The 14,949-nt window shown below is 38.6% G+C and overlaps 5 protein-coding genes and 1 non-coding gene across 6 annotated transcripts; 1 reads left to right on the forward strand and 5 right to left on the reverse strand.

Annotated features, from left to right (window-relative positions):
* Nucleotides 1-601: 601 nt before the first annotated feature.
* Nucleotides 602-1,513, reverse strand: Cbr-pos-1 (the record flags this gene model as incomplete). Its single annotated transcript, XM_002635003.1, has 2 exons — nucleotides 602-988; nucleotides 1,109-1,513. 2 exons carry the CDS (start codon nucleotides 1,511-1,513, stop codon nucleotides 602-604), a joined length of 792 nt encoding a protein of 263 aa, XP_002635049.1.
* A 944-nt stretch (nucleotides 1,514-2,457) lies between these two features.
* Nucleotides 2,458-4,067, forward strand: Cbr-vha-18 (the record flags this gene model as incomplete). The annotated part of the gene is made up of 6 exons (XM_002635002.1): nucleotides 2,458-2,555; nucleotides 2,603-2,738; nucleotides 2,802-3,016; nucleotides 3,066-3,464; nucleotides 3,512-3,859; nucleotides 3,908-4,067. 6 exons carry the CDS (start codon nucleotides 2,458-2,460, stop codon nucleotides 4,065-4,067), a joined length of 1,356 nt encoding a protein of 451 aa, XP_002635048.1.
* An 85-nt stretch (nucleotides 4,068-4,152) lies between these two features.
* On the reverse strand, nucleotides 4,153-4,908 carry CBG11247 (the record flags this gene model as incomplete). The annotated part of the gene is made up of 4 exons (XM_002635001.1): nucleotides 4,153-4,424; nucleotides 4,471-4,576; nucleotides 4,622-4,779; nucleotides 4,833-4,908. 4 exons carry the CDS (start codon nucleotides 4,906-4,908, stop codon nucleotides 4,153-4,155), a joined length of 612 nt encoding a protein of 203 aa, XP_002635047.1.
* A 1,959-nt stretch (nucleotides 4,909-6,867) lies between these two features.
* CBG11246 lies at nucleotides 6,868-7,420 on the reverse strand (the record flags this gene model as incomplete). Its single annotated transcript, XM_045236579.1, has 4 exons — nucleotides 6,868-6,873; nucleotides 7,015-7,066; nucleotides 7,119-7,197; nucleotides 7,375-7,420. The coding sequence occupies 4 exons, from the start codon at nucleotides 7,418-7,420 to the stop codon at nucleotides 6,868-6,870; spliced, it is 183 nt and encodes a 60-aa protein (XP_045094584.1).
* Nucleotides 7,421-8,810: 1,390 nt separating this feature from the next.
* On the reverse strand, nucleotides 8,811-10,062 carry CBG26903 (the record flags this gene model as incomplete). Its single annotated transcript, XM_045236580.1, has 5 exons — nucleotides 8,811-8,956; nucleotides 9,007-9,210; nucleotides 9,558-9,680; nucleotides 9,723-9,837; nucleotides 9,889-10,062. The coding sequence occupies 5 exons, from the start codon at nucleotides 10,060-10,062 to the stop codon at nucleotides 8,811-8,813; spliced, it is 762 nt and encodes a 253-aa protein (XP_045099196.1).
* A 24-nt stretch (nucleotides 10,063-10,086) lies between these two features.
* CBG28482 lies at nucleotides 10,087-10,159 on the reverse strand. Its single transcript has one exon. It is a non-coding gene (tRNA).
* Nucleotides 10,160-14,949: the final 4,790 nt, after the last annotated feature.

Raw genomic sequence — 14,949 nt, forward strand, 5'->3', positions numbered from 1 at the left:
TTTCTGTTTTGCTCCGTTCAAAAATTCCCGATTTGTTTCCACAGCACTTCCAATTACTATGTGTATATTTTCTTCCCCTCCCGCGTCTCTATTTATTCCCCTTTGATAATTTGTAGCTATTAGGCACATGCAGTGATATTATTTGTCCTTACCTTTTTTCATTTCATTCTCTACTGGTATTGTGAAACTAGTTGTACCCTTCCTCACGTCAGTCGTCGTCCACCGCTCGTTTGTTGCCCCCCACAGAATCTCTAGTCTCAATTTTGTGAGATTTGGAGCTGAAACTTATGAAAACCGAAACCTAATAAAAACATCTGAATTATGAAGCTTTGCATTAGTCGACTTAACTAGAGCATACAAACGAAAGCAACATTGGGGGTAAGAATCAAAGATAACAATAATATACAGACTAGATACATTGTGGGGGAATTTGTGAGAAGCTTGGGGAATTGGGGAAAGTTCTGTGAGTTCAAACGAGTCGACAAAAAATGAAAAATTATTGGGGAAGTAAGTCCTAGGGACCGGGACAACGTTATTGGAGTTGATTAGACAATCCATACGAAAAACATAGAATGGGGAGATTGAGAAGCATAAATGTTCATTAGTTTCGAAGTCCCGCGAACGATAGATCCCGATGGAATTGGTTTCCGAAGATCCGCGCCATCCGTGTAACACCGTCGTCGACGGAGGAGTCAAGCTGGCTGGCACGAGCGAATGCGCGAGCCAAATCTGCTCGCCGGATTGGAAGACTCTGATTGAGATCCATGCTGAGATCGGCGGCCATCGATGGCATGAACAACGACTGATTGAAGGCGTTGGAGGAGTTATTGACGGTGGTGTTGTTCAGAATTCCGCTTGCCTGTGCCAGCAACGTCGGGTTGACTATTTTGTGAATGAACTGACAACGGGTTCCGTATTTGCAATTTCCGGTAGTCGAGAACTTGTCACAGAGAACCGTCTTGTATTTTGGGTGATTGCGCCCACGTGGCTGAAAGAGAAAACATTGGTTAGGGAGAGCTGGAAGCGTGACGTCGACGACGTCTCCAGAGAGATGTCTCAACACGACAACACGTCACTCAAAAGGGACAGCGCAAAAACTATCACTTACGTGTTGTGGGAGTCGAAGCTCGTGCACGCCATGAGCAAATCTGCACTGTTCTCCATACGAACATGTCGCGCTGCGTTTGTAGGAATCACAGAGTGCCGTCTTGAAGGCGTCGTCCTTTCTCTTCTGTCGCATCAACTCCTCTCGAAGATCGTCGGGAATTGTGCACGGATCCTGACTGGCGAGAGCATTGCGCGCGGCTTGTGACACCAACGTCTTCAGCATCTGATCGTGTTGCACAAACGGTTGGAAGTCGCGCGCGAACGATTTCTCTATGTCGGAGAGGCCTGGAGGCACGGAAACCGATGGGAGGGTTCGGTTGAGAAGGTTGAGTGTGTCGGCTGCTTCGCGGTTCTCCTTCTTGAACGACATGATGGAATCGTTGCTACGCGACTCGCTTCCGGTCATTTGTGATCTGAAAAATTGATTTTTTAGTGAGAGTCATGAGAAGAATCGAAGAAAAATAGAGCAAAATTCCAGTGAAAGGAAAAGTATTTCCGGAAAAAATGGGCGGAGTCTAATATAGCCGGAATTGCAAGCTGCGCACGGTGCTTACGGTGATGAAAAACTGAGCTGCAGCTTGCAAATTAGGCTTCGCCCACTTTCAAAACTGAAAAGCCGCGTGGCGCCGCGCATTCGGACAGAAAATGGAAATTATGAAGAAGCTTCTCCTAGAAGAGAAAAGCATCGCAAGAAGAAAATGAAAGAATGAGCGACCCAAAAAAAAAAAAATTTGGCGCCGAGAAGAAGACAATTTTGAAATTTAGCGGCTGAATTTGAGATCAAAATTTTTTTGAGAATTCGTTTTTTTTCGTATTTTGTGTCTATTTTAGCGAGCGCATCTAATCTCTGAAAATTGATTTTTTAAGTGAAAATGATGAGAAGAATCGAAGAAGAATAAAGCAAAATTTAAGAGAAAGGGACAAAAAGTCCGGAAAGTGGGCGGAGTCAGTTAGAGCCGAAATTGCAAGCTGCGCATAGTGCTTACGGTGATGAAAAACTGTGCGGCAGCTTGCAAATTAGGCTCCGCCCACTTTCAAAACTGAAAAAGCCACGTGGCGCCGCGCATGTACAGATTCGGACAAAAATTATGAAAAAAAGACAAAAACCGGAAAGAATCGGAAGAAGAGAATCAAATAACGAGCGACCCATAAAATGAATGAATCTGAAAAACAAATTTTTGGCGCCCAGACGGCAATTTTGAAATTTAGCGGCCGAATTCGAGATCAAAAAACTTTTTGAAATTTTGAATGTTTCAGCTGAGAAAATTGGTTTTTTTTTCGTATTTTCCTCGTCTTTTTTTTCAATTTTCAGCATTTCTTTTCAACCTCATTCTCTAATTTTCAGACAAAATGGTCTTCGGCGAGAATCAGGACCTTATCCGCACACATTTCCAAAAAGAAGCCGACAAAGTGCGTCAAATGAAGACAAACTGGGGACTTTTCACCAGGTAAATTGTTCGCAAAATCATGATGAATCAATTTTTATCAATTACAGATCCCGAATGATTGCTCAGAGTGACTACGACTTCGTTGTGACTTACGAGCAAGCCGAAACCGAGCAGGATAGAAGCACGGTGCTATCAGTATTCAAGGAGAAAGCAGTCTACGCATTCGTTCATCTCATGTCACAGGTATGTCCATTTATGATATTTCATAACCAAAACGTTTCGTAACTATTTCCCTACATTTTCCAGATTTCGAAAGACGACTACGTAAGATACACACTGACAATAATCGACGACATGCTGCGAGAAGACGTCAGCAGAACGAAAATTTTCGAAGAGGTGGCTGTGCTTTTGAAGAGATCCCCATTCTCATTCTTCCTGGGTCTTCTTCATCGCCAGGATCAGTACATCGTGCACACAACGTTCTCAGTTCTGACAAAGATGGCGGTGTTTGGGAATATTAAGTCAGTGAAAGACGGAAAAAAAAACTTGCAACTTGAATATAACTTTCAGAGTCACCGGCGACGAGTTGGACTACTTCATGGGCTCTCTGAAAGAAGCTATCACTCGTGGAATCGCTAACGACTACATTGCGACGGCTGTCAGATGCATGCAAACGCTCTTCCGAATCGATCCGTACCGCGTCTCCTTCGTCAACATCAGTGGCTACGAATCGCTGTCGCATGCTTTGTACTCGACTCGAAAGTGCGGATTTCAAATACAGTATCAGATTATATTCTGCATGTGGCTTCTCACTTTCAATGGACACGCAGCCGAAGTTGCTCTCTGTGGGAATCTGATTCAAACTATATCGACAATTCTGGGGACTTCTCACAAGGAGAAAGTGATTCGAATCGTGCTGGCTACGCTGAGGAATCTTATAGCTTCCAATGAAGACGAATATATGAAGAAGTACGTGTGTTAAAAAATGTAATCGGTTTAAAGCAAGTATATTTCAGACAAGCCGCTCGTCAAATGGTCCAAAATCAAATCCTTGTGAAGTTGGATCATCTGGAGAATCGAAAATTCCAAGATGTGGATTTGATTGATGACATGGCATTTCTTCAAAAAGAGCTGAAAAAAGTGGTCGAAGTTTTGACGTCGTTCGAAGAGTATGAGAGTGAGCTGCGTCACGGTGCTCTCTTCTGGTCTCCACCTCATAAATGCGAAATTTTCTGGACAGAAAACGCGCATAAACTCAACGATAATCGACAGGAACTTCTGAAGATGTTGATTACGATGCTCGAAAAAAGCAATGATCCGTTGGTTCTGTGTGTTGCTGCTAACGATATTGGAGAGTTTGTGAGGTAACGAATTGTCGACCTAGTTTTGCTTTAAAATTGTACTGTTTTCAGATATTATCCGCGTGGAAAGATGCACGTCGAACAGCTCGGAGGAAAAGAAGCCCTGATGCGTCTTCTCACAGTTCCGGATCCGAACGTTCGCTACTTCGCACTTCTTGCCGCTCAGAAGCTGATGGTTAATCATTGGAAAGATCTCGGACTCGAAATCTAAATATTTACTAATCTCTGATATGTCTATTGTGTAAAATATTCCCTTTCAAATCTCTGTGTGAATTCCTTTCCGTTTATTGAATAATTTAAACATTTGCATCTCTTTCACAAATGTAGCTTGCAGATGTTTTGGAGCAATCATACGTCTTCCATCCGCCACGTTGATATTGATAGGTCGAGTTGGTCAATGCATCGGTGATCATTTGGACGCATTGTTGGCCGGAAGACGGTTGAGTTTGGGCCCAATTGGTGAAGCTTGCCGTGGAGCCGTCTGTCCATTTCCAGGAACCAGAAGTCGATGCCAAGCCAATCCACGTTTCTTTGGTTTCATCAACCAACGCATTCGTGTCGAAAGCCTCTGAATATTTGTAGGAATTCTTAGAATTCTGAATATTTCCACTAACTTCTCAACGCATCGTTTTCACTGGAACTCTCGATTTGCACCAATTCTCCTCCCTGGAGTTGACAGTTTGTAACAGCTTGGCTGTGTGTTGCAGGAGTGTCAAACTTCTGAAAACCTGAAATTTTTTGGAAACAAAAAGTTTTAAAAAAAACCTTATAACATTTGGATCCATAATACAGCCAACCAGATGCACATCCAGCTGGACAATCAGTAAGCATGGCACCAGGAGTCGTCATTGTAAAAGTGACGTATTCTGGAGCACCAGTTGTAGTCGTGGTTGCAATCGTGGTTGGATTGGTCTTCATTTTTTCTAAAATTCAAATTCCTAAAATTTATCACTCGACAAACAGTGTCAAAACTCACTAATATCGTTCAAATTCAGAGCATTTGTGTATTGCAAAATGCTCAAAAAGCAAATTAGGGTGGTTATGATCTTCATTGTGTTTGAAAAAAGGGGAAATTTAAACAAAAATTATATATGAATATATATATAGGTTTGGATGGGAAAAAAAGTTCAAATAGGTGGTAATCTGGTGTAATCCATTGGCATACCAGAAGAGAGAGAGAGAGAGAGAGAGAGAGAGAGAGAGAGAGAGAGAGAGAGAGAGAGAGAGAGAGAGAATGACCCCTTTAACTTTCCACTTTGAACCAATTTATCTCGATTCCTGTGAAAGGTATTCTAAAGTGATCAACTGATAAAATTTTTATAATAATATCACAATTATTTCATCAGTTGACAAAATTTTGATATCTTTTACAGGAAATCAGATATATGGGTTCAAAGAAAGGGACACATCGCCATTCTGATTTGTCGAAACAAACACTCAGAATTAATTCGGGATATTCGGAAGGTAGATGTCTCCACTAATTGAGAGTTTATAATATGTCAGGAACAATTGATGAAAAAAAGACATTACCGTATTTCCTCTCATAGCAACCCACCCAAACCACTGGCTTTGAGCTCAATTATCTCGATTCCTGTGAAAGATATCGAGAACTTGTCAACTGATAAATTTTTTATCATAACATAACCAATATTATATCAGTTGACCAAATTTTGTTATCTTTCACAGGAATCGAGCTAATTGAGCTCAAAGTTGACGGGCTTCTATCAGTGGAAAATGGTAAGTGAAATTCTGAATAAAATAAGAAACACGCTATATTTTCATACCGTTTGTGAATTTCAGAAGATATTTTTTCAACAAAAAAAAAAGAAAATTTTTCAACAAAAAAAAAGAAACAAAAAAAAAAAGAAAAAAAAATTAGAAAAAAAAACGACTTTAGCTGGTGGAAATTTGATGGTGATAGCAGACTTGCAAAACGGGCCCTGCCGGGCCCTGGCCGGCCTTGTCAGAACTTCTTTCAGAATCAATATTTTTGATAATTTAATTCTCATGTGATAGAACTCGGCAATTTCTACAAAATGATACTATTTTGAACACTGTAGCTTGTCAATAAACAAAGTTACAAGCGATTAAGTAGTCAATCCGGGCCGGGCCGGGCACTGCCCCTTTTTCGGCCCGTTTCGTTTGTAACTTTGTTCATTGGCTACAGTGTTCCAAATAGTATCATTTTGTAGACATTGCCGAGTCCTATCAGGTGAAAACTAAATTATCAAAAAATATTGATTCTAAAAGAAGTTATGACAGAGCCCGTTTTGCAAGTCTGGTTGGTAGAGAGTCTACTTTAGGATACTATAACTCCATAATTACAACGTCATCATCGTCGTTTGAAGCGTCAAGTGAAATTTTGGGAACAAAGAAATGAAAACGACCATGTATAAACTTGACAAAGGCTCTTTTCCGTCTGTGATTCGTTTTAGTTCAAGAAACTCCTCGTTTCTGAGAGAGTGCCTCATTACCCATAGGCATGATTCTGAAATATGAAATCGTAGGAAAAGGCTATTTATGATTGGAAAACTTACGGTGTAGCAACATCGTAATGAGCTGGTCTCTTTTCTGGTTCATTCGGATCGTATTCCTCGAATTCGATTGCTTGTCGTATCAGAGCTGCATTTATTAACCCGGGGTTTTGCACTTTCCTAACAATACTTAAGGTCTCTAGATTGTGATAAGTTTGAGATCCATTTATGAAGAAACTGAATGATATCTTGTTCAGTTAAGATAACGGAGAGCAATCGCATGTTTCGACCGACGAAATTCTGAGAAAAAATAACTTATTTGAACAGTATCATTGAAAATTCATGAAAACAAAACTTTACATGGAAGAAATCCGCCCCGCAGTCACAATGTACCGCAAAATCTTGAACTTGGAAAAATGGAGAATCTTTCGGTAGTTCTCCAACAATGCTTTCTCTAGAGATAGATAGGCTCCGATGGTTGGGATAAGTCGTCAAAATTTTAGTCAAAAATTGTGGTTCAATAGTTTCGTCCGGTATCTATATCTCTATGTCTTTGACATTCGTAATATTTGGCAGATTTTCTTCACATTTCATTAATATGTACAATTTGTTAGTTCCGGAGTAGTGGAATATTGAATTGATGTATTCTTGAAAAGCCTTTTGAATTCCCATTGGTTCGCAGGCACATTCCAGTCGATGTAGAAATTTTCCGTCTTTCTGGCACCTCAAATCGATACTGGAACATTGTATAGTATAGTTTTGGGTAACGGAAAAGAAGAAAAACTCACATTGTATCTGATCTATAATCATTTCCAAGCTTCTCAGTCAAAATTTCTTTCAAGGCCAATGTGTTAGGTTGCAGAACTTCTTATACAATCTATATTCGAAATTTGTTGGATGCAATTCAAACCCAATCATGAATTCGTCATATCCATGACATTCTCTAAAACGAAACGATACATTTGGAAGCTTAATTCTAGCTTTTTCCACGAGAGCATAAACTAAGTAGGAATACTTCTTGGTATTCCTCCAATTCAGTCACACCAAGGACACCAACTAAACGAGGTAATTTGAGAAGATTGATGGGCATTCTGAAAATCAATTTTTTTATAGAAAATTTGACTATTTTCAAAAGAAAACATAAAGGAGGGAGAATAGTTGTGCTTCAAGAACTAGTTAGAGTTTTACTGATTTCTTCATAATGGTATGCCAAGTCATTGAAATAAATCGGACCGGTAGGTAACTTAAATCCAAGACAAGATCTTCAGTCTGTTGTAGGAACACATGAGAAATATAGACAGAATTTATGAGAGCTATAACGAATAAAATTCAAATCGCCAACATGACGCCGACAGATATAGAAAAAAATTCGGAACAGATTCACCCATGTGAAAGTATGGTATGGAAGATAGGAACAATGGACCTGTTATAAAGTAAGAAAATAAGACAAAATACTGCAGGATATACGAAATGGAAGGAATCATAGTTTTCCTTTGCAGGTTATCGATTGGTGAAAAAAAGAGTGGACAACGGAGAGGCTATGAACGGTCGACTGTGTCTCATACGAATCGGTGTGATTCTCCGGTGACTTGGCGGAGCTCATGCGGGGACACATCATACGGACAGATCCACCCAGCCAACATTGTTCTTCTTATGGTCGAGTCGTCGTATGAATTCGTCGATTGCTAACGTTAATTTAGATGGTATTATAGATACCGTTTGAAAGTGTGCGGTTCATTACAATCGAGTGTCTATTAACTTGATTAACGTAAAATCATTATAATCCGAAATTCTTGGTTTACCTGTTAATCTCAACTGCGTAGCAATCTAAAATAAACGTCTCCGAATTCAGTCGTCTAGAATTTTTGTTGTTAGCTTTTTAGTTTAGGTTCTTTTTTTTCTGAAAAAGATTCCAAAAGTGAACGCCGTTTTAAATGTGGGACCGGGTACAGACTAGACTTTGTGTCCTTGACACTTCACAGTTGGTTTTTTTCTATTTTTCCCTTTGGATAAATATTGGCTTCAGTTGCTTTTATAGTGTTTTTTTTTCCAAACTATTTCATTTTTTTCTGAAAATGTTCATATTCAAAATTCTGAAAAAATAAACATACCGTAGAAACTCTAATAGAAAGCAGTAGAACCAGACCGCTAACTTTGAACTAATTTATCTAGGTTCCTCTAAAAGATATAAAAAAATGATCAGCAGACAAAATGTTTTCAATCTCATGATACACATTTTGTCAGTTGACAACCTTTTTATATCTGCTACATGAACCGAGATATAAGGGCTCAAAGTTGACGATTTCGGTGCTCTTCTTTTAGCGTGATTACGGTAGTCAAACTTTTTTTATATCAAACGGTTCAATTTTATAATCCTAGTCGTCTCAATTGATTCCAACAATTACAATAAAAACGTATACCAGTTTATTCAAGAGAAGAGATTCAGAACAATAATTCAAAAATATAACCATAAAAATAAATCATATCCTAACAGCCGCCGTTTTTCCATTCTTCAGGCAAACGAGGATTTTCAGTGAAGGATCAGAGTAGAGATAGAAGTTTGACACATGGAATGCATAGATCAGTATAATGGTCAAATACTCGAAGATGGCAAATGCTTCATAAGCTTAAATTAATATTTTGTGTCTTTTTCAACACCCAAATTATAAAACTAACCTGCTTTAACACAAAACACATTGTGAAGAATGAAAGCAATAAAAATGGTGGGTAGTGTAATAACAAGACCTAGTAGGACGGTGACCCGTCGTCGACCGTGTTTTGGATTCTCGTCTTTCGCTGTGAACCTCATCAGAATCGTGAAAACTGCATAGTTGATGATGGTGGAGACTGCGAAGCCAGAGAAGAATGCCACGTGGAATTCTGGAATGTTTTGATGGGGGTTCCTCTTTGTCGGGCCCTGTCATAGATTCTTTCAAAATTAATATTTTTGGACCAACTGAATTTGATGACAGAACTCTACGAGTACTACAAAATTATAATTTTTGGATTGCTGTATCTTGTCTATGAACAAAGTTACAAGCCAAAAACCGTCTGAGTTCAGCTTCACAGCTCTATAGCTTTGTAACTTTGTTCACAGACAAGCTACAGTAATCCAAAAAGTATCATTTTGAAGAACTTGTCCAGTTCTATCATATTCGATTTAATCGGGTCAAAAATACTGATTCTAAAAGAAAATATGGCGGGGCCCGGTTTACAAGTATGGTTACCTCCACTTTCTCGCTCTCCAACTGTTGCCAATAATGTTAGGAACAGTGACTGGAAAACCGAACTGATCACCATAACGACTCGCAGAAATTGAAGTTTATTCGATGTCGAAAATGTTAGAATATCTGAAATTTTTCTTTTTTAATTTGAATTTCAGATTTACTCACATTGACGAAGAACTACCATAAGCTGAAGAGGTACACTTGATAATGAAAGCAAATTCCATAGAATCCTTTCAAGTGGCAGGTTTAGAAGACGTGATACAGAAGGGAGGTAGACAGTCTGAAATTTTCATATCCAGATTTTAGGATTTTTTTTTCTAAATTAACTTACCCTACACCCCCAATAGTAATTGTATAATAACCCAGTGTCTACAGAATATCCTATTATAAAAGCCATCAAAACTCCTATCGCTGGCATACTCATTGCTGCTTGAAACACATTTTTCAATGGTAAACTTGCCAAGATCACCGGACCTCGGGCGGCTTCAAAACGATAACTTGGCATGGGAAATCTGCAAAAAAAGAGTTTCGACCACGGCAGGATTCGAACCTACAATCTTCTGCTCCGTAGGCAGACGCGTTATCCATTGCGCCACGCGGCCACATTTTGCGATCAAGTGAGTAGGAGTATATGTGACGGCGAGTTGCAATGGGTACCAAGAAAGGGAAAAAAGAAGGAAGAGTGAAAAAGTTAAAATGTTGAAAAGGAAGGGGTAAGTAGAAAAAAAGAGAAAAAGTACCTAACCTGACCATCGCAATCGTACAACAATAACAAAAGAAATGAATCGATGCCAATTCAATTCAGTCAACATAAGAGATGACCTTTGCCTAGTTTTAGTCCCGGTCTCACTGCGTCTCCCGCACTTTTTTGTATACGAATATGCTAACCATTAGGTCACACGAATTCTTGATGATGATGATTCATTCGAGATCTGTGTTGGTCCCATGAGAAGACAATAGGCTAGAAGGGGCTGAAAAGGGAACAAGTTTCGATGAAAGGAAGAGTGTGTGTAGTGTGAAGGGGTCAAAGTTACAACTAATTGTTCTCGAAGATTCGAGATGATGTCAATATCAAGAAGTATCAATGATTTTTATTTGAAAAAACTAAGCTTGAAAGTTTCCGACGAATTCAAGAGATTGCGAAACTTTTTAAAAACAACCATTTTGAATAGGTTTATCTCCGTTTTAATTTATCTCCGTTTCTGTGGATCCTTCCCGGATCCCTTCCCCCTCTCTGGAGCCCAGAGAAGGGGAGAACTGATTTTTCCTTCCACTTCCTTTTTCTTTTATAGCACTCCTCCCGAGGTCAATGGGCCATCTAGAATCGTGGGTTTTTACGTTGTTTTTTTATGGTATTTAAATTTTTTGAAAACTTTTTTTGCCACGCGGATTTTGTAAACAAATAGGTTTTTCGTCACGTTTAAATAAAACTTGAACTTTTTCTTTTGAAATCTGTGAAACTCCTTGAGAAGATTGTCTCATTAAACCCAATTATCTCGTTTCTTGTTGGAGAAATCCCAAAAGTGACAACAAATGAAATGCTAATGATATCAAGACAAACATTTTTGCTGTTAAAAGTTTTTTGATAGCTTTTACAGGAATCGAGGAAAAATTGATCAAAGTTGACTAGATCCCACACTCTAACTTTCAAGTTTGAGATAGTTTATCTTGATTCTGGTGAAAGATATCGAAAAGTGACAAACTGACCAAATGCTTATTATAACATCAAAATATGTCGTCAGTTTACTACTTTTTGATTCATTTCACAGGAACCGAGATATATGATCTAAAATTTAGATAATGAATTCTAGATGAGAAAAATTAAAAGCAACAAATCTGAAATTGGATTTGCTCGACTAAACTCAAATTTTCAGGATTTCTGACATTTTTAGTTCGAGGTTGTAAAATTTGAATCCCCTTCTTCAATTTCTCCATTTTTCTTTTTCATTCAAATTCAATTCAAATGACGTCAAAATTTTAAATTTCTATTAGGGTTTCCATTTGGGCGGGTGAAGAAGCGGGCTACCCGCTACCCACCCGGATGGCCCCCAAATGGAAAATTTCAATTTTTCTCAAAAATAAGATTTTTGACTTTCAAATCTCTCTAGTGATCATTTCCATTTGCAATAGGCAATTTTCACAACCATGACCGAAAATGTAGGGTTTCAGGGAGACTAAGTTTCATCTTTGTCTTCTTAGAAATCGTTATTTTTTATTTTCTTTATTTTTTATTTTCATCGAAAAGTCTGATGAATCCAAAACCAAAAATTTCAAGCACCAAGATTTCCAAGAGGTTCAGGAATTTTTTTTTCTCGATTGCTCATTATCATCCCAGTGTACTTTTATTTCTGCGAAATAGTGCAGTCACAGTAAGTTTCAAAATTTCCTACACAGAAAAAATGAGATGTTTTTTTGGGTCTGAAACTCTCAAAGGAGATCTAGAATTCTAATTGGAAGTCTTGACTTTTTGGGGTACAAAAAGTAAATGTATTCTCTGAAATTGGAAAACATCTGTTTTTCGAGTTTTCAGTATGAAAAAGGCCGAAAGGTGGTGTCTTTCAGAAATCAGAAAATAGCTGAAAAGCTAGGAATCATCAAGAAATTCCGTGAATGCAAATTTAAATATACCGTAAAACATGCATTAGAAAGGCCCCTTTAATAGAAGGGCCCCTCTAATAGAAGGGCCCTCCGAGAGGGGCTTGGAAAAATAGAAGAGCCCCTGTAATAATAGGTTGTTCGAAAAGTAATGCGCGTTTTTGATTCATTTTAACTTTATGTAAAACTGAAACAAGACAAGATTAATCAGTATGCTTTTCTCCATCATCATCGACCACGTTCTAGCAAAGCTCAAAGATTCAATGCATCTCTTAAAGAACTAAGATAGCTGGAAGTCGGAGTAGTTCGCACTAAACGCGCGTTACTTTTCGAACAACCTAATAGAAGGGCCCTCCAAGAGGGCCCTCTGTGAAACAGGATTCCCGTTCAAATTGTGTTTTGAAATCAGAAATTTTGCGTACTTTTTTAGTGGAAAATATTCCGGGAACTCCACAATTTAATGGAAATTTGTTGAAACTCTTTTTTTTCAATCAAAATCTTGCTAAATTTTGATAAAATTGGCAGATTTCCATAGAATTTTCGATGCTAAATTTCGGAAAAAACTGGCCGGTAAAAATAGAAGACACCCTTTAATTGAAGGGCCCCTGTAATAGAAGGGCCCTCAGGAGGTACCTTCGAACAATACAGGTTTTACAGTCTGTTTTACATTCTGCAAAAATTTTCAAGTTGATCGGAAACTTGAAAGCCGAGCTCCAGACTTTGGAAAATGTCCAAAATGGCCGAAAATCAACTGAAACATATTTTTTTGCATGTCATATAATCTTCAAAGATGGCCTCTAAAATGTTCCTATTGTGAAATCTGCCCTCCGTTCTTTCTAAAGAGCACGAGACTACAGAATAGAGCACGAGACTACAGAATATAGTGTCACAGCTCTTTTTTCTGGCTTTTTCCCCTCCTTAGCTTCCCATGACTATTGACTCAATCAAATCCCTCTCTCCCTCTCTTGTTCAATAATTCATATTTTTCCGGAAAATTCTCTCGTTTCCCCGTCGGCACTCGATTGCCTAGGACTCCGAACCCAAAACATCCGGATATCCGTGTTATCCGTGTGCCACCCAATGTTTTGATCCTTTTCTGAAGCCATTGTGAAGGAAAATTCAATCACCTTGCTGCTTGACTTTTTTCATTTACTCCTTTTCTCTTTCTTTTTTTCATTTATGTCTCACACTCCTTGCCAACCCGAAAAGACGGAGAAAGCAAAGAAACACACACTCCGCCCGCTTTTTTTCTTTTTTATGCTTCTTGAATTTTTTAATCATGGTTGCTCTTCACGCCTTCTTATATCATTTTAACTCTTTATCACTCTAATTTTTCTTTCAATTTCAGAAAAATGGTCAATTATCTCCCCGGAGCGGCCCATCTTCCTATTTGCCGATCGAGAAGTGAAAAGAAGAAGCAGGTCAACTACAATAACAATGATATCACTTCTTTGTAAGTTCTAAAAATTACTGTTTTGTCATAAGTGAAAAAAATTTGGTCTAGAAGAAAATTATAGAGAATCTGTGTTTTTTTTTGGATAAACCGTCAATTTCGAGCCAATTTATCTCGGTCCCTATAAGAAGTATCAAATAGTGATCAACTGAGAAAATATTGGTTCTAGGTCCTGGATCTTGGGTTCTAGGTATTTTGGATGGTCCAGTGACCCATTTCACAGGTTGTTCATGTCTATTCCAGTACAAATGTCTTCCTCATTTTTGTCAAATGACGTCTCTACACTTTCCGATTCCTCAAAAACCAAGCTAGATACCTAAAAACTTCTAATTGCGAAAATGTAAAGCATAAAAATTCACAAATTTTATTAGTTTAAAAAAATTCCATAACTTTTACACTTCCCGAGATACGGGCGCTTCAGCAACATCCAGAAGAGAGACGCAGAGAAACGAGAGTACACTCGCTTCTCTGCGTCTCCCCGCTCCTCTTGCGTGAAAACCGCCAGAGATTGCTCATATCTAAAATTCCAGTACAAAGGGCTTACTCATTATTGTCAAATGACGTCTCACAGATGCACCAAAACTTCCCTGTTTCTATTTTTCCCCGCATATCATCTGTCTGATCTGGCTTTTCCCCTATTTTGCAAACCCTAGCTGGCACCAACATCACCACCTCCTTTACCTTCCACATCACTGCTTCTCATATGAGTTCAGAACCAGAAAAAAATCTTCTTGCATATTTCTTCTCACACCTCCTCCGCTCACATTCTCACACCCCAAACTCAATCAATCAGAGATCAGAACTTTGCTCCCGAAAGAAAGAGAAAAATCTGGTGTTTTTGCAGATACCATTATTTTCAGACACCTCCTTTATGGTCGTGTGAATAATTCGATTCAGAAGAGAACCAAACTTTTTTTTCGTTCAGCTGACTTCTATTCAAATTTTGGTGACTGACTTATCGATTGCTTTGGTTGTGCTGATTTAGAATCTCATCTCACATTCAGTAAATTTGATCCTCATGAGAGAGGATCCGAAGAGTCTATGATCCAAAATGGATCTAAAAGATCTAGAAGTATCTAGAAGGATCTAAAAGGATCCAGAGAACTACAGAAGGATCTAGAAGTATCTAGAAGGGTCTAGAAAGATCTAGAAGGATCTAGAAAAACCTAGAAGGAACTAGAAAGACCCAGAGGGAAACTAAAATGATCCAGAAAGATCTAGAAGGACCTAAAAGGATCTAGAAGTATCTAGAAGGATCTAAAAGGATCCAGAAAAATCAAGAAGGATCTAGAAGGATCTAGAAGGATCCAGAGAAATACAGAAGAATCCAGAGAGATCTAGAAG

The sequence above is a fragment of the Caenorhabditis briggsae genome (genome assembly GCF_000004555.2).
Source record: "Caenorhabditis briggsae complete genome, chrV, whole genome shotgun sequence".
In the NCBI taxonomy this organism is placed as follows: domain Eukaryota; kingdom Metazoa; phylum Nematoda; class Chromadorea; order Rhabditida; family Rhabditidae; genus Caenorhabditis; species Caenorhabditis briggsae.